The sequence below is a fragment of the Oryzias latipes genome, chromosome 2, assembly GCF_053564925.1.
Source record: "Oryzias latipes strain Hd-rR chromosome 2, Olatipes_Hd-rR_3.1".
Classification (NCBI taxonomy): domain Eukaryota; kingdom Metazoa; phylum Chordata; class Actinopteri; order Beloniformes; family Adrianichthyidae; genus Oryzias; species Oryzias latipes.
Window position 1 is genome coordinate 3,192,416 of NC_136238.1, and position 24,450 is coordinate 3,216,865.

At 47.0% G+C, this 24,450-nt stretch overlaps 2 protein-coding genes across 2 annotated transcripts in view; both read left to right on the forward strand.

Annotated features, from left to right (window-relative positions):
• Positions 1-24,000, forward strand: part of LOC144983613 (NACHT, LRR and PYD domains-containing protein 12-like) — a 62,072-nt gene extending 38,072 nt beyond the window's left edge. Inside the window, exons 7-10 of the mRNA XM_078930490.1 lie at positions 10,184-10,357; positions 18,572-18,748; positions 19,635-19,808; positions 20,120-24,000. Of these exons, the coding sequence (XP_078786616.1) occupies positions 10,184-10,357; positions 18,572-18,748; positions 19,635-19,808; positions 20,120-20,126 (532 nt within the window). The 3' untranslated portion in view covers positions 20,127-24,000. The remainder of the gene's footprint in view (positions 1-10,183; positions 10,358-18,571; positions 18,749-19,634; positions 19,809-20,119) is intronic.
• LOC144990512 (uncharacterized) lies at positions 107-3,602 on the forward strand. Its single transcript, XM_078944042.1, has 2 exons — positions 107-661; positions 1,683-3,602. The coding sequence occupies exons 1-2, from the start codon at positions 107-109 to the stop codon at positions 3,438-3,440; spliced, it is 2,313 nt and encodes a 770-aa protein (XP_078800168.1). The 3' UTR covers positions 3,441-3,602.
• Positions 24,001-24,450: the final 450 nt, after the last annotated feature.

Consider the following 24,450-nt stretch of genomic DNA (forward strand, 5'->3'; position numbering starts at 1 on the left):
GAGAAAGCCTGGAAAGTGAAGGTGACAGTGGTGCCTGTGGTAATTGGAGCACTCGGGGCAGTAACCCCCAAGCTGGAGGAGTGGCTACAACAGATAGACAAGAAAGATGGCGCCGGTGTGTGTGGCTGCTCGTCTACCCCGCTCCCTGTTGTTCGTGATTGTGTTGTTTTTGTACCTTGGCACGCGACTAACCGAGTCTCTATTGGTGTATAATCGTCAGTTTCTTTTGGATCATCAATTTACCAACTCTGATCTAAGTTCGTCCAAGTTGTACTGTCGCCAAACACTACCTCCTCTGCCTTTGGGCATCCCAGCCTACCTGCTCAGGGCGTCGGCTCTCTTCCTGCGGCGGAAGCGTCATCGGAAACGCGGCAAGCGCGGGGGCCGCCTTGTGAAGCTGAAGGGCATCTGGGCCCGCTCCCCGTCCTCTTCCCGAACAGGATTTAGATTATTTCCCCGCTCCATGCTGTCCTGGCGCTCCCTGGATCCACCTGAGGTCTGCATTATTCCTGTTGCTGGCTTTGACGGAGGAGACCAGCCCCGCCGCTCCTGCTCTCCTCGCCCCCGCCGGCGCGGGGTAAATCCCGGGAACCTGTCGTCGCTCTCCCGGTCGCTTCTGTCCCATGACATACAGGCTGCCGCTGCTTCCAGATTCGGCCTGGTAAACGCCAGATCGCTAGCAAACAAAACTTTTATTTTGAGGGATTTCTTCACTTCCCGCTGCCTGGATTTCCTCTTTATTACAGAGACCTGGATATCTCCAGGTGAGGACAGTGTTCTTGTGGATCTTTTACCTGCTGGATTTTCATACTTTAGCTCCCCGCGGATGTCTGGTCGGGGAGGAGGTACTGCGTCTGTCTTTACAAACGATTTTAAGTGTAAACGACACTGTGTGTCATCATCGTACCCCAGCTTTGAGCTGACTTCTTTCGAGGTGGGGAGGTCCGACCCGGTGCTGTGCGCTGTCGTTTACAGACCTCCCAAGTACAACAAAGATTTTCTGAAGGAATTTTCTGACTTTTTGGCTGAAATGATGCCACTCTACGATCGTTTTCTTATTGTTGGGGATTTTAATATTCATGTGTGTTGCCCTGAAAAGCCTTTGGTGAAGGACTTTTTAGAGATCATTGACTCTTTTAACCTTGTTCAGTGGGTGTCTGGAACCACTCATGACACCAGGACACGTACTGGATCTCGTCCTCTCCCATGGACTACCTGTTTTTAATATTGAGATCTGTGACTTAGCTGTTTTAGACCACATGCCTGTAGTGTTTGAAGCTGGACTTTCACGCACTGCTGTTAAATCTACCGCCCCTCCTCAGCGTCGCAGGATTTTTAACTCTTCCACTGCTGGTCAGTTTTCCTCTGCTTTTAACCAGCTCGTTGTCCCTCCCTCTGCTGCTGATGTTCTTGAGCTGAGTTCCTGGTTCAGTTCCTCCTGCACCAGCATCCTGGATTCTGTGGCTCCTCTAAAGACACTAAAGCCCCGTCCTAAACCTGAGCCCTGGTTCAATGAGAGAACCCGGGCAGCTCGGAGGGCCTGTAGGAAAGCTGAACGCAGGTGGAGGAGGGACAAACTGCAAATCTCACTACAAATCTTGAAGAATTGTTGGCATTTTTACCAGGGCACTGTAAAACTTGCTAAACAATAGTACTTGGCTAATATTATTGTTCTTAATCAGCATAACCCACGGGTGCTTTTTAAAATGATAGACTCTGTTCTTAATCCTCCACAGGCGGTGTCCTTAGAAGCTTCCACTGACCTGTGCAATATGTTTTTACAGTTTTTTAACAATAAGGTATCAAATATAAGGGCTGACATTACTCTACCTTCCTCCGACCCTTCGACCTGTGTTCTCTGCCCAGCTGTATTTAGAAAATTTGAGCCAGCGTCTCTTCAATTTTTAAATGAATTAGTCAGTCAAAGCAAACCATCAGGTTCTCCCCTAGACTCCATCCCTCCTAAGTTTTTCAAGGAGGTCTTCCCCAGCATTGCACAGACGGTCCTCTCTATTATCAACAGCAGTCTTGCTGCTGGTGTCGTCCCCTCCACCTTTAAACATGCAATGGTTCAGCCGATACTTAAAAAACCCAGCCTGGACAGTGCTGTACTGGCCAATTTTAGACCCATCTCCAAGATGCCCTATATCTCTAAACTCTTGGAGAAAGTGGTCTATTCACAGCTGGAGGATTTCTTAAACCAACATAAAATTCCTGAAGTCTTCCAGTCTGGGTTTAGACCCCTTCACAGTACTGAGTCAGCACTGCTAAGAGTCAGCAACGACATTCTCTTGGCCAATGATGCTGGAGATTATGTTGTTCTAGTTCTGCTGGACCTAACTGCAGCATTCGACACCGTAGACCATAGCACTTTAATTTCTAGGCTCCAGAACCTGGTGGGGATTCAAGGTACTGCACTGGACTGGTTCAAATCCTACCTGGCGGAAAGAACCATGTGTGTCAGTTTAGGTGGTTATGAATCCACCACAGCTCGGGTTCCCTATGGGGTCCCACAAGGGTCGGTTTTGGGACCTCTTCTGTTTTCTTTATATCTGTTACCTTTAGGGTCCATTCTAAGAAAACACGGCATTTCCTTTCATTTATACGCTGACGACAGTCAGATCTATCTGCCGCTAAAAAAGGATAATCTCTCTGTGACGCAGCTCCTGTCATGTCTCCATGACATTAAGGACTGGTTGGCCCTAAGTTTCTTGAGTTTGAATGAAAAGAAAACAGAAGTTGTAATTTTTGGACCGAATGATTTTAGTGGACCGTCCCCGATTGATCTGGGCTCTCTGACTGGTTTCTTAAAATCAACTGTTTCTAACTTCGGTGTTAAATTGGACAGTAATTTTAGGATGGACCAACAGATAAGCTCTGTAGTGAAGTTAAGCTTTTTAAGCCTTCGCCAACTTGCTAAGGTAAAACCTTTTTTAACACCTGCACACTTTGAAACAGTAATCCATGCTTTCATCACGTCCCGGCTGGATTACTGCAACTCTCTTTATCTTGGACTCAGCCAGTCGTCTCTCTTGCGTCTCCAACGTGTTCAAAATGCAGCTGCTCATCTTATGGTTGGAGCACGCAAAAGAGACCACATCACACCGATCCTAGCATCGCTTCACTGGCTGCCTGTGCATTTTAGAATTCATTTTAAGATTCTTCTGCTTGTTTTTAAATCTTTACACGGTCTTGCCCCGCTGTACCTCTCTGAGCTTCTCACTCCCTATTCGCCGGCACGGTGCCTCAGATCAGCTGATCAGATGCTTCTAGAGGTACTGAGGTCCAGACGGAAGCTCAGAGGGGACAGAGCTTTTGCTGTAGGCGCTCCAAAGCTGTGGAATACTTTGCCGCTGGCCATTAGAGAAGCCCCTTCACTGACCATTTTTAAAACCCGTTTAAAAACCCATTTTTATGCTCTGGCTTTTAACCCAATATGACGACCACTGTTTTTCTAACTGTTTACTGTTTTCTATAGTTTTATCTCCCTCTGTGTTTTCCCCCCCTTAACATGTTTTAATGTTTTTTACTGTTGTGTTCAGCACTTTGTCTCAACTACTGTTGTATGAAAGTGCTATATAAATAAAGTTGAGTTGAGTTGAGATACCTGGAAAGACCTCAGACCTCTCAGTCCAGAAAAGCGCAGTGCTAGGCACAGCTAAGATACTGTGCAAGACCCTCAAGCTCCCAGGCCTCTGGTAGAGGACCCGAGCTTGGAGGAGAAACCACCCGCGGAGGGTGAGAGGGGCAATTATATATATATAACCGTGGGTGGTTTTCTTCTCCAAGCTCAGTTCTTCTTCTTCTCATCTTCACATACGGATTGGAACGGTTCGGAGTGGTCGAGGGCAAACGATCTACTCCGACAATCCTCACCAAATCCCGAAGGCAAAAAGAAATAGACCTGTTAGTTAAGGAGAGGCGGCAGCTGAAGAAACAGTGGAGGAAGGCCACAGAGGAGGAAAAGGAGGGAATAAACGTTCTGCAGGAAGAGATCAAGGGTAGGCTGTCCACACTGAGAAGAGCAGAAAACCTCCTGAGGAAATGCAGAAGGAAGGAGCAAACAAGATCACGCTTCTATAAAGATCCCTTCAAATTTGTAAAGAGTCTATTTACAAAAGAAAAAAGTGGAAGTCTCTCTGCATCAAAGGCTGTGCTGGAAGAACATCTTAAAAAAACCTGTACGGATGACCGACACAATGAAGAGGTCTCACTCCCACCTGACATGCCACCAGTGAGCACACCAGAATACCAGCTTGACGCGAGTCCACCCAGGTGGAGTGAAGTGGTCAAAATTGTGCATTGGGCAAGGGCCGCATCCGCACCAGGCCCCAATGGAATTCCTTATAGGCTCTACAAAAATGCCCCAGGCGTCCTGCAATCCCTATGGAAGCTGATGAAAGTTTTGTGGATAAAGAAGGAGATTCCAGCATCCTGGCGGAGAGCTGGAGGGATCCTCATCCCCAAGGAGAAGGACTCCGCAGTTCTCGGCCAGTTCCGCCAGATCAGTCTCTTAAATGTTGAGGGAAAAATCTTCTTCAGTGTGGTGGCTCATAGACTAACAAGCTACCTGCACAGAAACAACTTGATTGACACATTGTTTAATGAAATAATTTTTTGCAGGTTCGAGGGAGGTAGGCACTGAGCAGAAACAAATGACTCAAAGACTGCAAGCTAGAATAAAATGTGTCTTTTTATTCCCCGCTTCAAAACAGTGACACAACATAACACAGGAGTTTAAGCCATCCAGTTTCAACAGAAAAGATTCATCTGCCCCTACCGTGACACACGGACTGGAGAGCCAACAGTCCCGATAGAGTGGCTTGAAACAAAACTCCGGCTGGGCGTTCGTACGTAACCCACAGCAGACTCTAAATAAAATTGGGCTTCCTTATCTTTTATATTCTTTGATGAGCGTGAGGAAAAGGAGGGCCGGTCCCTTCCCGCAGGCTCACCCTGCACGTAGACTCATCCTATACCATCATAAACATGTCAGAATATCTTCTACAGAGCACTCCTTTTACGGGTCAGTAACATAACAGGATAGGATAAAATTCTAAACATTGTCAGGATATGCTCTACAGAGTCCTCCCTTAACAGGATAAAACTTTATATTAAACATTCCTTTTGGGGGTCAGTCATAGAAACATAAACATATCAAGACATTCTCCATTTTTGGTTATTAGCAACATAGAACCTTATATAAGAGTACATAAGAGTTTACATAAGTATTCCTTTTTTGGATGGTCAGCCACAGAACATAATCTTGAATGCAGGGCAGAAGGCTCCCCCCTGCCTACAGTGCATTATCCATCTCACAGATCAATCCAAAAAGCAGGGATCCCAGGCTTCTCAGGATGTGTAGAACACACTAGCGTTATCTGGCATCAGATTCAGCTTGCCAAGAAAGAAAGAAAAGATCTCCATGTGGTCTTCCTGGACCTCGAAAACGCATTTGGCTCTGTCCCCCACAAGTTCCTGTGGACAGCCTTTGATTATTTCAGAGTCCCACCAGCTCTCACAACCCTGGTAAAAGCCTACTTCCAGGATATCCAACTGTGTGGGACGACGGCAGAGTACACTACAGCGTGGCAACACCTGGAAGTGGGAATCATGGCTGGCTGCACCATCTCCCCATTGGCATTCACCCTGGCAATAGAAGTCATCATACGGGCTTCTCAGTGGGTGGTTGGCGGGCAACAAATAAGACCTGGGCTGAGGCTTCCACCGGTCAGGGCCTACATGGATAACCTGACTACTCTGACTACGACCAAGGCTTGCACAGTACGGCTGTTGGGAAAGCTTCACAAGAACATAGAGTTGGCTCGGATGAAGCTCAAGCCAAGTAAGTCCAAAAGTATCTCCATCGTCAAGGGGAAGCTGTCAGACCACCGCTTCCACGTTGGCGAGGAACCTATCCCAACAGTTTCCGAAAAACCCGTGAAAAGCTTAGGCCGCTGTTATGATGCTTCCCTCGAAGACAAAGAGCAGGTAGAGCAGCTCAGAAAGGACATAGCTGGTGGCCTAGAGAAAATCAACAGAACCCTGCTCCCTGGCAAACTCAAGCTTTGGTGCATGCAGTATGGTTTACTCCCACGACTTCTCTGGCCATTAACCCTGTATGAAGTGCCACTGTCAAAAGTGGAAAAGTTGGAAAGGCTGATCAATGCCTATGCCAGAAAGTGGCTTGGCCTTCCCAGGTGCCTCAGTACCATTGGACTCTATGGCAGGGGATGTTAGAACTACCTATATCCAGTTTGGTAGAGGAGTACAAGTGTGCCAAGGTCAGGTTGGAAATGACACTCCAAGATACCTGTGACTCAATGGTTGTCCAAGCAGCTCCCATCCTGGCCACTGGGAGGAAGTGGGCCCCCAAGGCAGCAACTGATCTGACCAAGGCAGCACTTAGACACAAAGACATTGTGGGATTCGTGCAGGAGGGGAGGAGTGGTCTTGGTCTCTCATCTAGCGCACCTTCCTGGAGGAAGGCCAACCCAGCTGAGAGGCGTAGACTGGTGGTCCAAGAGATACGCCGGGAAGAGGAGGCAGCAAGGTGTGCTCAAGCCGTGGCCCAGGCAAAGCAAGGTCAGTGGATGGGATGGGAAGGAGTGGAGAAGAGGAAGGTCTCCTGGAAAGACCTGTGGGAGATGGAGGCATCCAGGGCAAGTTTTACAATTAGGGCTACCTACGATGTCTTGCCTTCTCCTGCAAACCTAAAACAGTGGTATGGCGAAGACCCCTCATGCCCCTTATGTCAAAGCCCAGCAACATTGAAGCACATCTTGGTGGGATGCAAGACCAGCCTCAGTCAAGGCCGTTACACCTGGCGACACAATGTGGTTCTAAGGTGTTTGCAACAGTGCTGGAAAAACAGAGAACAAGCGTGAACGCCCTTCCTCAGGCAACATCTCATCGGCAGCTAATACCCTTCCTCCGAGAGGGTCAGGCCACCTTCAACACCACCAGTGCAGCTGACATAGGACAGCTGGGTAGAGCATGGGACTGGAAAATGCTGGCGGACCTGGACAGGAAACTCTGCTTTCCACGGGAGGTTGCATCCACCAACCTTCGACCAGACCTTGTACTGTGGTCATCCACACTCAAGCTCGTATACATCATAGAGCTCACAGTACCCTAGGAGAGTGCAATAGAGGAGGCTTATGAAAGAAAGATGCTGAGGTACGCCGAACTTGCAGCAGACGCCAAAGAGCAAGGCTGGAGCGTGAATGTACGCCCAGTGGAAGTAGGCTGCAGGGGTTTTGTGGCCACCTCAACACCCAGGCTATTCAGGGAGATGGGAGTGCGAGGGAAGGCTCAAAGGCAGGCAATTAAAGACCTCTCCCAGGCAGCTGAGAAGGGAAGTCAGTGGCTATGGATCAAGAGGAAGGACCTGACCTGGGCCTCCAAATGTATGGTGACTGATGGTGAACCTGGGACGCTGGGATTCACTGTTGAACCCTCTGGAGGTGTCATGGGCCTATCAGCGAAACACTGAGGAAGGAGGGCGTCCACTTGAAAACCCAAGTGACGTCACCATTTATCTGCTTGCCACAGTGTCTCATCGGTGCCTTAGTAATTATTCAGGGATAACAACATCTAGTCCTATAAAACAGACTTCTCTGAGTCCCTGGTATTTCTCCAGTTTCTCATGTTCCTTCTGATATTCCCATCGCTTGGCACTGCCACAGCCACCACAACGGCTTTCCTCTGTTCTTTATCCACCACTACAATGTCTGGTTGGTTTTCCATTACCATCCTATCAGTCTGGATAGGAAGTTCCACAGGATCTTTGCCCTCTCATTTTCTACCACCTTCGGAGGTGTTTCCCATTTTGACCTTGGGGTTTCCAGTTCATATTCTGCACACATGTTCCTGTATATTATTCCAGCCACTTGCTTGTGGCGCTCCATGTATGCTTTCCCTGCCAGCATTTTACACCCTGCAGTTATGTGCTGGATTGTTTCAGGCGCCTCTTTGCACTGCTTACACCTTGGATCTTGTCTGGTGTGGTAGATCTGAGCCTCTATCGTCTGGTGCTCGGGGCTTGGACCATCAGCTGCCTCACAGACAGACCACAGTTTGTGAGGCTGCGTGACTGTGTGTGTGATGTGGGGGTCTGCAGCACGGGGGCACCTCGGGGGACTGTGCTCTCCCCCTTCTTGTTCACCCTGTACACATCGGACTTCACCTACGACTCCCACCACTGTCCCCTGCAGAAGTTCTCAGAGGACAGTGCCGTTGTGGGCTGTGTATCGGGGGGGCGAGCAGGAGTACAGGGGGGTCATGTCTGACTTTGTTGGCTGGTGTGAAGTTAACCACCTGCTACTAAACACCAGTAAGACGACGGAGCTGGTCCTGGACTTCAGGAGGTCCTCACCACCACAGTCACCGGTGGACATCCAGGGTTCAGACATTGAGGTCGTGGACACATTTAAATAACTGGAAGTTCAACTAAATAGCAGTGGTCCAACAACACGGATGCTCTGTACAGGAGGGGTCAGAGTCGCCTTCACCTGCTGAGGAGACTGAGGTCGTTCGGCGTTTGCAGACAGCTGCTGAGGACCTTTTATGACACTGTGGTGGCCTCAGTGGTCCTTTATGGAGTTGTGTGCTGGGCGGGGGGCAGTACAGGCAGAGACTTGAAGAGGCTTAATAAACTGGTCAGGAAGGCCGGCTCTGTCCTGGGCTGCACACTAGAGTCCATGGAGGAGGTGGGGGACAGGAGGAAGTTGGCTAAGCTGACATCCACCATGGATACCCCCTCCCAACCCCTGCACCAAACTGTGGAGGCACTGACCAGCTCCTTCAGTACCAGACTGTTGCTCCCACAGTGCAAGAAGGAGCTACCACAGGTCATTCCTCCCCACAGCCATCAGACTGTACAACGCCGTGTTACAGTGACACTCCACGGTCCCAGGGGTGTTTTTCTTTTTCTTTCTTTCTCTAATCTATTCATTTTACTTTTATTGAAGTTGTTGCTGTTTTCATTTCTTTTTGTCCCTGAACAGTTGTTTGTTTTGGTGTGTACTTTATCACTTACCTATTTGTTTGTATTTAACAAAAAACTAATTGTACATGTGTTTTATAGTTGATCACATGTTTTTGCACTTTCGCAGCTTAATATTAATATGTATTTATTTATTTAATACGAATGTTATTTTTAATGATTATTTTAATAATTTTGATCATTTGAATAATAGTAATACGTATCAAACTTAGGATAATTAGACATAAAATTAAATATTGCTCAAAAGGGAGTGGAAGGAAGTGAATTTATATAATCCCACCCCTGTTCTACTGTAACCATTTTATGACATGATTTATCAATATCCGGTTCATCACTTTTATCAGACAGAATTAAGAATCCTTAAATATCAATAAAGCACATGACAAAGATGAATTACTTAATTATTATGTAGAAAAAAGGTATTTTAGAAATCAACATCAGATCAGTTATCTACAGTATATATGCAGATTATATACTTCAGAAAAACAATGCATATGATTAAAAAAATAAAACTGTCAGTAAAATAAACACAAGACTGTTTCAGAAATGTTCATATCAAAAATTTATCAAGTATCCAAAGTTAAATATATGTGCAAATTATGTTTCATTAGAAAAAATCATGAATCCATTTTTGGAGCAAGTGAAATAAAATAATTAGAAATCAATCAATTTAACCATCTTCAATAATTGAAAGAGAATTCTTTTTATCATTATATTCTTTTTATTTTTTTTTATTATAAGGTAATGCTGTGAAATAAAATCAAATAAGAAAAAATGGTCCATATTCTGTTGATTGTCAAAAAAAAAAAAAGACTTTTCTTAAATCAAAGTAAAATCTATTGGAATTTAAACTTTTTTTTTGGTCCATAATTCAAATGAAAATCCATGTTTAACTCTCAGTTACTTTTCATTTTAAAATTATATTAAATCTATTGCATTTTCATTCACCTTCATGTTTTCATGTCAAATTTCAAAAGAAATTGCTAAACAGCCCCCCCCCCCCATGAATAATTCATTTTCATTTCCAGGTGGTCATGATTTTTCCTCCAAAATCTCTCCTGAAAATGTCATCTGTCAGTGTCTCATCAGGGCGGGTCCCACCTGACTGAATGGACCAAGTTCCTGGACCTCCAGCTGCATCACTGCTCCTGAACACACTTTTCTGTCTCATTGCAGGTTGAAGGAATGCAGTTTGTCAGAGATCAGCTGTGAAGTTCTGGTCTCAGCTCTGAAGAAAAACCCGTCCAATCTGACAGAACTGGACCTGAGCTACAACAACCTGCAGGATCCAGGAGTTGTTCATCTGTGTGGTTTTCTGGAGAGTCCAGACTGCAGACTGCAGACTCTGAGGTCAGACTCCATGTTTCAGTTGTGTTCACATCAATATGATGAGTCCAGATGACTGACTGATGACATGACTACAGAGTGATGACTGACCCCCCCATTCCCACCTTACCGTATGCTGCTGCTGAGACTCTGAGGCTCCTTTTTCTCTTTTTTCAGAGGTTCTCATGTAGATCTAGTCTGACAATAATCCTGTCCAAAGGGGAATATTTTCAGTCTAACTTTGAATGTAGAAACTGAGTCGGCCTCTCTTCCATGAGCTGGGAGTTTATTCCATAAAACAGGGGCTTGGTGGCTAAACGCTCTACCTCCAACTGTACTTTGACTAATTCTAGGAACCACAAGCAGTCCTGCATTTAGTGAGTGAAGTGTTCTGATTGGATGGTAAGGGACTATGAGGTCTTTGATATAGGATGGGGTCATTCCATGTAAGGCCTTTTAGGTTAACAGGAGGATCTTGAACTTGATTCTAGAATCAACTGGGATCCAGTGAAGTGAAACTAACACAGGAGTGATGTGATCTCTTCTGCTAGTTCCTGCTAACAATCTAGCTGCTGTGTTCTGAACAAGCTGGAGACTTCTTAAGGAACTCTTAGGACACGCTGCTAACAAAGAGTTACAGTAATCCAGTCTAGACGTAACAAACGCATGGATGAGTTTTTCAGCATCACTCTTAGAGAGTAGATTTCTGATCTTAGCTATATTGAACAGTGAAAAAAGGCAGTTTTCCACGTCTGAGATCTGTGAGCCTTAAATGATAAATCCTGGTCAAATCAAAGCTCTTCAGAACTTCTCTCTGGGTAAATGGTCTGGCTGAAGCGCTGATCTCCTCTGCCATGATCAAACTTGCTTCACTTTGTGATTCTTGTTTCCGTCTTGTCCTTACAGTGGACAACGTACGGACAAGACGGTACAGTTACAACACAATACATTAACTCATGGCCCAGAAGGGTTACAACACAACATATTAACTTACCTCACAACACTTTAACTCACAACAGAAGTAAAGCAGCAATTGAAGTGCTTTTATTCTGAAATTTCCACTGGGCTGAGCGGCTAACTACCTAACAAAAGGTAATGTCACGGTGAGCTGTGGAGGGAGCATGTTATTGCTACAAGAGAAGCTAGCAGCAGTCTTGCCAGAAACTTTCTCTTTATTACGGTTCTCCTTCCTCTAAACACACACAATATGAACGCACACTCCTCCCTCCGCTCTCACACCCCTCCCTCTCTGTCGCGGCAAGTGCGCTACTCTCCTCTCCTTTCTTCTGCTCCCTCCTCTCACACACGCATGTGCGGTCCCCAACACACACACACCCACTCCGCAACACTAGACACCAAGAATGTGGAGAGATGGGGTTTAGTATTTTGGAGAGTTCTACTTGGTAATCATGTTTCCATGTTTGAGATCACAAGATAGTCCCAGAGAGAGTCTGTGCTTCAACTCCTGCAGTGAAAGCTGCGTCTAAATCTGACGCTGTGTTTCAATCTCTCTGACAGAGTTTGAAGCCAAAGCCCCTCCCCCGCCTCTTTACCTGTTCACCTGTTCACATCCTCCAGCTGAGAGTTGTTTCCCCCCGCGCTCCTCCAGTTTATCCTACACAGAGAGTGCAAAATACGGTCATCATAGGTCGACACGATAGTCGAGGCGCTCCGGCCTAGCACACGGAAGAAAGAGCCGCATATAGCGGGGATAGAGCGGGTTACGAAAATTAATGAAAGAAGGCCGGCCCGCTGAAGAAATATTCAATACTATCAGGCATGTCCCCGTTTGGAATGTTCTCTGGGCTACCAACCCCCGCTGTTCCCCGAGCAGGAGAAGGAGGTGGCAGTTCCCTCAGTCCAACACCTCTACCGCCGATGCAGACCCATTTGGACGGAGGCCCGTGCTGGCCTTCAACGCTCATCTGCAAACAACAAGCGGCTGGCTGACCGGCACCGGTTGCGAGCTCCCACTTAAATGCCGGGTCAGTCTGTCCTTTTGTCCACAGTGTTTCATGTGTCCCAGATCACGAGTAGTCTCCATCAGATCGCTCCCCCGCCTCCGCCTCCTTGTGTCATCGACGGACACCCGACCTTGACGATCAGTCGCCTGATGGGCGTCAGACGACGGGGTCAGGGTCTTCAGTACTTCGTGGATTGGCGGGGTTACGGTCCTCAGGAGAGGTCCTGGGAACCTGCCTCTTACATCCTGGACCAGAACATGAAGCGGGATTTCCACCGCCGGCACCCTGACAAACCTGGTGGTGCGCTCCTTGAAGATGGGGTACTGTCAGGTTCTGGGCCAGGGTGGTTGTTGGGTTTTGTTTTGACACTTCCGGTTTTTTGTCTCTGCTCGTTTGTTCTATCTTTACCTTATTGGTCTCACCTGTTGCTGAATCACCTGGAGGGTATTTAGCCTGCACTGATCCCGTCCCTGTCATGGGATCGTTTTGGATTATTGTTACAATCGTGAGTGTTATTAAAACCTACGATTTGACTACGAGTCCCTGCGTCTGCGCCTGTGTCCTCACCTGCGAGCACAATTGTAAACAGGTATTTTATATAGAAAACCTTTTGGTTGCTTAGAGCTCTAAATATAAAAACAATGCTTTTATATCACTAAGACACAGATGGAGAAGTATATCAACTGGATTAGTAACAGGGTGGCATGTTTAGGTTTAATTAGGTTAAAAACTTACATCACTAGACAACATGAAGCTGTTCATCACATTATTGACCTAAACATGTAAACATATACTTGGCTCTGCGGTTAGGAAACAGTATTTGGGAATCTCTTCATATCAGGAGCCAGCCTGGCCATTGGAACATCGCCACAGCGCCCACCCAGCCTGGGACAGCAACGGGGTCCACTTCACAGCTGTGAGGCTGCAAAGTTTAACTCCAGCTGCCCCAGCAAGGGTGACAACTGCAGCAACATCCACCGACCAAGCCGGCAAGCCCTGGCAGAAAAGATCCCCACAAGAAACACTGGCTCCAGCAAGCTGTTCCATAAAAAAATATAGTTTTGCCATTGCCTTGCATCTCGCAGTTCAAGAGGTTTAGTTTTCCAGTAATGTCGGTCAAAAATGCAAGTTCATATTCACCAAATTCATATTCACCATATTCAGCAGATATCTCCTCCAATAGCACCTTGAAAATCCTGTGCTGTTTTGCCTTGCAGCTGAGGAAGTTTATGATTTTCACTATAGTAGTCATTATGTGTCTAGGGTAGAGGTAAGATCTTAAGCCCGAGCCCGAGTCAGAACCCGACCCGACCCGACCCGAATTTCGGGCACTAAATGACAATCATTACGTTCGGGTCGGTTCGGGCCGGGCTTCTCTCTCGCTGACTTTTTTAATAAATATATTGTAATGGCTGCAAAGAAGCTCCTTAGGCGGGCGGTTGTCAAACGGCTCTTTATTAATCCTGAACGTCAGAATGGTTACGCACGAACCGAAAGGCACAGCCAGCTTCTTCTTACTCAGAGGGACAACGTTCACCGAACGCACACACACGCAGACCCCGCCCCCTCTATCCCACCAGTCACCAGCACACCGTTGATTGACATACACTGTGGTCCAGCAACTGGCAGAAAGAGGGGGGCGCCGGCCACCCGCAGCTCTGTGCACGTGTCGTGAATGTAATCTTCCCTCCTCAAGTCCGCATCTATTTTGTTTAGGTATCCCCGATATGGAGCAGCAAGAAGTCAAGGATAAACTTAAGACAGGGGAACTGAAAAGTCAAACATGCACCGCCGTGGCTGCACTATTTCTCCGCGTAATGAAGCGAGTGCGCATCAAGATCTGTCTTTCACTCTCTTTGTCTGGCCTCTTATTCTGTGTTCCAGCGTTATTTCATTGTGCAAATGCATTTATCATGATCATAAAAATATGTAGATTATTTTAACGTTAAATCTTGCGTTTTTTTTCTGCCAAAAATACCATGGGATAATTTGAAATTTCGGGTTTGCTTCAGGCTCGGGCCTGCAAGTCAAGTTAATTGGTCGGGTTCTGGCCGGGTTCGGCTTTAATGCCCGCGGACCTGTGTCGGGTCGGGCTGGATTTTTTAGGCCCGAACTTACCTCTAGTCCAGGGCCAATCACTTTTACACATAAGTCCTACTGGTGAATGACGCAGCAGTAATGCAGACATTTTGGAAAGTCTGGGTCAGCTTTACAGTGAGTGATGAAACCTGTTTGTTTATTGATCATAGCAGGAGCCCCGTCTGCCGTCTCTGCTGCCAGCTTTACTAATGGTACATTATTCTGCACAAAGACTTTTTCACCATGTTATACATTTCAACTCCTTTTGTAGTTGTTTGTAAGGGCAGTTGTGTCAAGAGTTCTTCTCTTGATGTTGATAAAAACCGACAGCTATGCAGTAATGCTGCTTTCCAGACTCATCACACTGGATGCTAAACCACCTGCACTTTGCAAGATCCCGGTCCAGCTAATTGGCCAAGTTATCAGACATAGCTGACACTTGTCTAGACATTGTAGTGGAAATTAGATCAGTTCCATTTTTCTCATCATTAGGTACAGTGTTATTAATTATCATTATTGCTTGATTGATTTTTAATCTGAAAATGCCTTTTTCTGGATGAGAAATTGAGCAGGTCTAAACAAGGCTTCAGTTGAAGAATTTTTTTTCATGCTATATGCAAAAGTCTCTGTCCTTAAAGCCAACAGATTACAGCCCCCCACCCCCCACCTACAGGCTCCTGTCATGTTAACAGTAGCTTGCAGCTCCAGAAAGCAGAAGGAAGAACGACATTTAACAGCTTAAGCAGGGCGTTGCTCGCGGGTTGGTCGCCTGTGCCAGGCGGTCGCACGTGCTCGGGCCCGCTAAATGCTACTTGTAGCTTTAATTAGACTGGTGTTTTTTTGTGTAGTCTGCATTGCAGGTGTCGTGGCTCCATAAACACTCCAGTACAGAAAGAAAACAGAGACCAAAGGTCAAAAACAGGCCTACTGATGACATCTGTTCATATTATCTGTTACTGAAGGCAGGAATCCAGCATATTTTTGCAATACAATAGACATGCATATATAGAATCCAGTAAATGCATGATAAAAGATCATAGAAAATACAATACCCCTGTCTCGATCTCTTAAGAGATCCAAAATCAAAAATGAAAAACCTAAAAGAAGAAACCCCACCCCACAATAACAACACACACAAACAAAGCAAAAGAAGGACAAAACATCACAAACACAGTGCCACCGCATCCCCCCACCCCCCTCCACCAACAAACCCAGGACCCCCCTGCTGCCAACAAGGTCATCATTCCCTTTGGGGCCCGGCTGTCAATGGTGGAGGACAGGAGGTGGACGACGAGTGAACCATCAAACAACAACCACACACACAAAACGAATCAAACAACAACCACACACACAAAACGAATCAAACAACAACCACACACACAAAACGAATCAAACAACAACCAAACGCACAAAATAGCAACAAACACAAAAATCACAAAAGATATAATCCCACCTGACCCGACTCACCACAGACCTGAATAAACATTTCACAAAAACACCACAACATGGATGACCTCACAAATGCTGAAATCAAACCAACACAGAAAAGTAGGAGAGAAACTCAACCACCTGATGTTCTTCTCCTCTCCTGAGTCCTACCACTAGGGGCGCTCCAGCCCTATTCTTGAGGAGGAGAACTTTAGGAGCACATGACTCCTGGTGCAACCCGGGGACTATTCTGCCCCTGTGTGGGTTGAGCCTCTGTGGGAAACCGCTGGATCAGCTGCTGCCTGGAGGTCCTGCTGGACCCGTGTCAAAGGTCACTGTGGTTCATCTGCTGCCTGGAGGTCCTGCTGGACCCGTGTCAAAGGTCGCTGTGGTTCATCTGCTGCCTGGAGGTCCTGCTGGACCCGTGTCAAAGGTCACTGTGGTTCATCTGCTGCCTGGAGGTCCTGCTGGACCCGTGTCAAAGGTCGCTGTGGTTCATCTGCTGCCTGGAGGTCCTGATGGACCCATGTCAAAGGTCACTGTGGTTCAGCTGCTGCCTGGAGGTCCAGCTGGACCCGTGTCAAAGGTCACTGTGGTTCAGCTGCTCCAATGAAACCAGGTGTCACCTTTGCCTTGGACCCTCACTGCATGCGACGTTCTCTCCACAACTTGGAAGGGTTTGTCCAACATGCTTCTGACCATCTCCATTTGATGACCTTTATCAGCACCCAGTCAAGACCTGCGTCAGTCTCAGTGGGGACTCATTCTGGACTCTTCACCCCCTGTTTGGAGAAAACTGATAAAAAACTATGGAGAGAATTTTAATAATCATTGTGTTATTTGAGCTTCCCGAGCATGGAAACCGGGACTGTGGCCCTGTAAAAAGTTCTGTCTGCTACTCATGTGGGTCAAACTTACTCTCTGAATAACTGAGCATCTGATTGACATCAGAGCAAATGGTAGAGAGTCAACCCCATTTACTTTGGTGTGTGCACAGATTTTACCCAATTCAGTTTTGACTGTGACCTGACTTTGATGGGAAAACCATGATGATGGATGTACTGATTAACCAGACATTTATCACTGATTTGATGTCCTCCCTCTTGGTAGACCACGCCTCTGGTCACCCAGTAAATTCATCCATGCACACCAACACATACCTGTGACCTCTGATGGAGGTCACCATGTCTGGAAAATCAATTCTGATCTCCTCATTCTGCCTCTGGTTTCCACCAGAAACCTCTCTGGTTTTCCTGGTGACATCCCTATATGTATGTTAATCAGTGCTGTATGCGATGGAGATGTCAATGTCCATGCGGGAACCTCCCAAATGGATAAATAAAGTTGTCTGTCTGTCTGTCTGTCCGTCCGTCCGTCCGTCCGTCCGTCCGTCCGTCGTCATATGCTGATCTCAATGCATCCTTGTCATGCCTGAAACAACAACCATCTGTAGAACTCTTTGCTCCCTGTGGACTGCACATCCTACCTGATCTTCTCCTGTTTGTTCCACCGGTTCAGCACACATGTGTTGTTCCTGTGCTCATTTGGTCTGTGATGTTGATCCCTTTGTGTGTGAATGTGAGCCACTCCTCCATGTGTGGTCAATATTTGTAATGGGTATTCCATGACTGTGTGCTAGAGTGGTTTGGTTCCTCCAACTGTATGTTAGGTGCATTTGTGATGTCTCATGTCCATGTTGTCTAACATAACGCTTAGGTACATAAGTATTACTCTTCCTCCCCCTTTTGTCTGGAACAGAACAGCGTTTGCTAGATCTTCTGTTCCAGAAACACCAAGAAAGAACGGGCTACTACATATAATCTGGTGTGGCCAGCTCAGAGGCTGCAGCCAGGGTCTATTTTAGTTCAATGACAGCAGTTTCAGCCTCTGTAGTCCAGTGCAGGTCTGCTTTAAGGTTCCTCCTATTCTGCTGTCTGACCATGTCATGGAGTGGTTGGTTCAATCCTGTGTAATTGGTGACGTAATGTCTGCTGCAGCCAGTCAGACCTAAAATGACAAATCAGAATTTCATCCCCATACATGAGAGTGACGTTGGCTTCCAGGGGACAGTCAGAAAGCACCTCCTTTAATACCTGATGGGAAATTCCTGGAGAGAGTGAGAACCCCTGTTGAAAACATGTGTAACACATCTGCTGGTCTCACACGTAAATGAGAAGATGTCTACACTCAGGATGTAGAAGCAGACAGAAAAAAGATAAAACATCAGTGAGGTCAATGCGTGTAAACCAGGAGTGGGAGTGGTCCAGTTCAGCCAGGGCTACGAATGGATTAGGATCAGAAACAAGAGCTCAAAATATTATTTACAGCGGGTAAATTGGTGGGTAATTTACCGACCCATCATCTGTGGTGCTCTGAGCCCACAGATGGAAACGAGGGGCATTTTAGAAATCAAATTTTTTAATCAAAGTAAAATTATTGGATTATTGGTTCATAATTCAAATGAAAATCCATTTTTAACTCTCAGTTTCATTTCATATAAAAGTTATATTAAATCTACTGCATTTTCATTCACCTTCATGTTTTTGGGTCAAAGTCAGAAAAAGAAATTGCTAAACAGCCCCCCCCCCCCCCCCATGCATAATTCATTTTCATTTCCAGGTCTTCATGATTTTTCCTCCAAAATCTCTCCTAAAAATGTCATCTGTCAGTGTCTCATCAGGGCGGGTCCCACCTGACTGAATGGACCAAGTTCCTGGACCTCCAGCTGCATCACTGCTCCTGAACACACTTTTCTGTCTCATTGCAGGTTGAAGGTCTGCAGTTTGTCAGAGATCAGCTGTGAAGTTCTGGTCTCAGCTCTGAAGAAAAACCCGTCCAATCTGACAGAACTGGACCTGAGCTACAACAAAATCCTGCTGGATTCAGGAGTTGTTCATCTGTGTGGTTTTCTGGAGAGTCCAGACTGCAGACTGCAGACTCTGAGGTCAGACTCCATGTTTCAGTTGTGTTCACATCAATATGATGACAAAGTTGTGTTAGGACTGAACTGCAGACATGAGGCTCATCAGCTCTGCTCTGTGTCTTTGGTCCAAGAGACTCCTTTAAAGCAGTGCAGAAGCAGCAGCCTCACGTGCACGCTCACATGCACTCTGAGTTCTGCTGTGTTTCAGCAGATGCAGCTGAGAGTCCAAAGGGTTAGGGTGACAGAGTCCTGCTGCAGCTGGATGCTGCTCTGACAGACACATCCTCCACAAACATCCTCACCTTTTCATCCACAAACATCATCACATCATCCATCAAAGCTCCCAGCAGCTTCTGACTCTTCATTCAGAGCTGAAGTCATGCTTGATCAGGGATCAATGTCCAACATTTGCTGCTGACTCTTCCTCATCACTTCCTTCTTCTCTCTGCTTTGATCTGTTGGAGCTGAAAGTCTCTGCTTGAAGGGCTGCAGCAGAGAAGGACTGGAAGATCATCTCCTGAAAACTGGGAGGAAGACTTTCCAGCATCCTGCTGCTGAAATTCTCCCATGATTCAGTGCTGTTTGGAGAAGAGCTGAGCAGAAAGAGGAAGTGGACTTTTTCTGCTGTTGCTGCAGAAACATCAGTTGGTTTGGATGCAGCCACAGGCTGATGTTTGACTTTCACACATCTGGACTTCTTTCCTGAAGCAGCTGCATGTTGTCCTGAATGTTCCTGAATGTTCTTCTTCTCTGCTTCTGCTGGACTCTTCTGATCTGCTGCTGTTGCTTCACATCTTTGGACTTTTTCTAAACTTTCTGATCTTCTTCAGCTCTGAACTCTTTAGAAGAAGTGAAGAAGAAAAACAGGAACTTTGTCTTTAAACTCAACTCTTTGTTCTGGATTCAGGTTATATGGCTGCAGTTTGTCAAAGACCAGCTGTGCTGCTCTGGTCTCAGCTCTGAAGTCCAACCCGTCCCACCTGACAGAACTGGATCTGAGTTACAACAACCTTCGGTCTTCAGATGTTCAGCAGCTCCAGGATCTGGTGGAGAGTCCAAACTCCAAACTGCAGACTCTGAGGTCAGTAGAGGGTTGGAGTCAGTCCAGCTGCTTCCAGATGTTTGGTCCTAAAGTTAGTCTGAGAGCAAAGATGCAGAGTTTCCTGTGAAGCTGCAGCTTCTCAGTGAAGCTCTGAGGAGAATGATGACAGGCTTCAGGACAACAGTCAGCCAATCAGAGCAGCAGAAGCTCCAACAGGTGAAGATGACAGGAAGCTGCTGCTCTGAACAGGACTGAAGCTCCTGCTGCTCTTTCTGCTGCTGTGCTGCATCACTGACTGACAGACCAGATAAGGAGACACTCCTTCATCTCTGTCTCTCTACTTTCTGCAGCTTCTGAATCTGATGTTCCTCCTGGAGGAGCAGAGAGGAGCAGCAGCAGCAGCTGGTCTGCAGAGATGTGGTGACTGGACGGTGTTCCTGGGAGGTGGAGATCAGAGTGATGGAGGAATCAGAGGAAGTGGAGATGAGTGTCAGAGCTGCAGCAGGAACTGATCTGAGATCAGCTCCACTGTCTCTCCGTTATGGTGCTGCAGCTCCCCCAGTGGACTGATGGAGAACTGCACTTCCTCTAATTCTAACTTCTGAAAGGTCACTATGGGGTCAAATTGTGAAGTTTGGTCGTTTCCTGCAAATAAACACTGATATGAATTTGTAACAACAACCAGTAAATAGCTGGTAAACTAACCTGGCTCCAGTTAGTTTCCATTTTAAATAAAAAAGTTTCCTCTTGGTTCAAAGTAAACCTGGACGGTTTCTCTAAACTGATGTGGATGGAGGCCCTAGCTCTAGCTGGAAACACTGCTACAACGTGAAGGGGATTGTCATGGATGGTTACCTCTCAGGTTGGACACGCCCCTGACCAGGTGCCAGTGGTTGTATTGATGATTGAGGATCAGATAGAAGAGTTGGAGCAGCATAGCAGCCCCAGTCTGCAGTCTAACAGTGGTGACATCAGGCTGGGCTCATGGGCTGATTTGGAAGAGAGAGAAACTGTCATCTCCACTTCTTTGTTTTTTCTATACACATTTATCTGAATTATTTCACTTTTTTACGTTTTCTAAAGTCATTTGATGCTGCAGCTACCAGACAAAAACCAACAGAATAAAACAATAAAAATGTACAAATGTATATGAGAGTCCAACCCCTCTCTAAGGACTGAGTTTCAGAACCCAGGCTATGTCTGGAGGTGAGCCCAACTATATCTAGACGGGATCTCTCAACCTCTCGCACCAGCTCAGGCTCCTTTCCTCCCAGAGAGGTGACGTTCCATGTCCCAAAAGCCAAGTTCCATGACCGGGGTTTGGGCCGCCAAGGCATCCGCCCTCGACTGCCACCAAAACCACAATGCATCGGCCGCTTTTGAGGTCTCCTACGGGTGGTGGGCCCATGGGAAGAGCCCCGGTCACCAGGCCTGTGAGCCCCAACCCCGGGCCTTGCTCCAGAGTAGGACCCGGGTAACGCCAATCCGGGCAACGTAATCGGGTCCTTGCTGTTTCCTTTCATCAGGAGTTCTAAATCGCTCTTCGTCTGGCTCGTCATCCAGGACCGGTTTGCCATGGGAGACCCTACCAGGGGCTTAAGTCCCAGACAGCTTAGCTCCTGGGATCACTCGAGCTCTCAAACTCCATCACATTAAGTTGGGGGTTCACGGGGGATTAGGAGGCAGGAGGTCAATGATCGACTTTGTAGTTGTTTCAGGCGACCTTCGGCCTTGTGTCTTGGACACTCTGGTGAAGAGAGGGGCGGAGCTGTCCACTGATCACTACCTGCTGGTGAGTTGGATTCGCTGGCGGGGAAAGAGGCCGGAAAGACTTGGAAGACCCAAACGTACTGTGAGGGTCTGCTGGGAACGTCTGGCTGAGCCCTTCCCATTAGGGAAGTCTTTAACTCCCACATCCGGGAGAACTTCAAACAGGTACCGAGGGAGGTTGGGGACATTGAGTCCGAGTGGACCATGTTTTCCACCTCCATTGTCTCGGCTGCTGCTCAGAGCTGTGGTCGCAAGGTCTCTGGTGCCTGTCGCGGCGGTAACCCCCGAACCCGGTGGTGGACACCAGAAGTAAGGGATGCCGTCAAGCTGAAGAAAGAGTCCTACCAGGCTTGGCTGGCCTGTGGGACTCCAGAGGCAGCTGATTGGTACTGGCAGTCAAAGCGAGCTGTAGCCCGGACTGTTGCGGATGCAAAAACTCGGGCCTGGGAGGAGTCCGGTGAGGCCATGGAGAAGGACTATCGGTTGGCCTCGAAGAAATTCTGGCAAACCATCCGCGGCCTCAGGAGGGGAAAGCAGTTCTCCGCAGGCACCGTTTTCAGTGCAGGTGGGGGGGCGTTGACCTCGACTGGGGACATTGTCGGGCAGTGGAAGGAATACTTCGAGGATCTCCTCAATCCCACTGACACGCCTTCTTTTGAAGAAGCAGAAAATGAGGACTTTGGGGGGAGGCTGTCTATTACCCGGGCTGAAGTCACTGAGGTATTCAACGAGATCCTCAGTGGCAAGGCCTTGGGAGTGGATGAAGTCCGCCCTGAGCACCTCAAGTCTCTGGATCCTGTGAGAGTGTCTTGGCTAACATGTCTCTGCAGCATTGCGTGGCTCTTGGGAACCGTAACACTGGACTGGCAGACAGGGGTGGCGGTTCCCCTCTTTAAGAAGGGGGACCGGAGGGTGTGTTCCAACTACTCCTCACCGTCTCTGGGAAAGTCTATGCCAGGGTACTGGAGAGGAGAGTCCATCCGATAGTCGAACCACAGATTCAGAAACATCAGTGCGGTTTCCGTCCTGTTCCTGGAACAGTGGACCCACTCTACACCCTATCTAGGTTGCTGGAGGGATTGTGTGAGTTCGCTCACCCAAACCATATGTGTTTTGAGGATTTGGAGAAGGCGTTCGACCGCGGGGGCCCTTACTGAGAGCTGTCCGGTCTCTGTATGACCGGAGTAGGAGCTTGGTTCGCATAGCCGGCAGTAAGTCAGACCTGTTCCCGGTCCATGTTGGACTCCAGCAGGGCTGCCCTTTATCACCGGTTCTGTTCATAGTTTTTATGGACAGATTTTGTAGGCGCAGCCAGGGGCCGGAGGGGATCTGGTTTGGGGACCACAGGATTTCCTCTCTGCTTTTTACAGATGATGTTGTCCTGTTGCCATCTCTCGGTGGTGGTGTGTCCCTGTCCCTGTCCCAGGTGGAGGAGTTTAAATATCTTGGGGTCTTGTTCACGAGTGAGGGAATACCGGAGTGTGAGATTGACGGGCGAATCGGAGCGGCGTCCGTAGTTATGCAGTCGCTGTATCGGTCTGTTGTGGTGAAGAGGGAGCTGAGCCAAAAAGCAAAAAAAGCATCTCTCGGCTGGCCTGGGAATGCCTCGTAGTCCCGCCAGAGGAGCTGGAGGAAGTGGCCAGGGTGAGGGAAGTCTGGGCATCTCTGCTTAGACTGCTGCCCCCGAGACCTGGTCCTGGATAAGCGGAGGAAGATGGATGGATGGAAATGTATATGAAATAGACATTAAAAACTAGTTTGAATGATGTTTTTCTGCGAAAAGTTGATTGAATTAGTGATGAACAGAAGCACAAATACAGAAAGACATCCTCAGCGGGGGGGTTACCAGCAAACAGCACCTTTAGCCAAAATAGATCCAGATGTGAGAATCAAACACTCCTCTACACACTGAAGCAAGCAGCTCTACAAAAGGCAGAACTCTCTGGGTTCTGGTTCTGTTTAGAAGAGGAAAAATACCAGCAGAACTTTAGTCATCAACAAGTTTAGGAAAACGTCTCTGCTGCAGAACACAGGAGAACCAAACCAACTCATGTGTCTGTGTGGGACTGGAAGTTCAGAAAAGTCCTCATGGCTTTGAGATGCTTTTTGGGAACAAACAGATCCCAGAGTGGAAAGCCCACACCATGACAGCGCCGCCTCCTTTAAGGCTGGAAGCTACATCTCCAAAATACACTTTGATGGCTGTTTTGGAGCAGATGAGAACTTTTTCAAACGGTAAAAACGTCTGCAGCTAGAAAAGTACAACTCTGTTGGACAACGGGCTTTTATTTTGAAAATTACAATGACTTGGTTTCATTAAAAGTAGATTTATAAATGTGTGTATTTGTTATTTACAATGATGTACTTATTGCAAACCTGAAAGTGAATCCTTGGAAAATGACATCATGTGCAATAAAGTTTGAATGATTGAATAAATAAATCAATAAATAATCAACACAGAGTTCTGTGTGTCTGCAGGATGTTTGTGTGCATTTATACATGCCGACATATCCCAGAATTCCCTGGTTTCAGCACCATCATGTTTTAAAAACAACTTTATTCCACAAAAAGGAAATAAATCCAGTAGAAAACATCAAACTAAAGCTTGGTGGGTGATGCTAAAGCTGCTGACGCCCTCTTTTTAGATTTGATTATTATTGAAATATAATCATTACAAACTCTCAGACACAACCACACAATGATGCAAGGCACAGCTCTACACACACAAAACAATGTCTACATGTCTAAAAATCTAGAAATCTTTCAGCATCAATGACATTTCAAGGCATTTAACAATCTGGACTCTAGATCAGTAACTATCCTGGAGCAGATTTCCAAATGTCATCAATAAAGGATTTGAGTTCTGAATCCATTCAATGAGGAGAAATACAGTCTGACTTCAATTTCAAAC

Coding starts and splice junctions, on each gene's coding strand:
- LOC144990512 (XM_078944042.1), top strand. CDS start 107: ATGGCGCCGGTGTGTGTGGCTGCTCGTCTACCCCGCTCCCTGTTGTTC. Junction 662..1,682: donor CTGCTTCCAGATTCGGCCTG/GTAAACGCCAGA, acceptor GTTCTTAATCAG/CATAACCCACGGGTGCTTTT.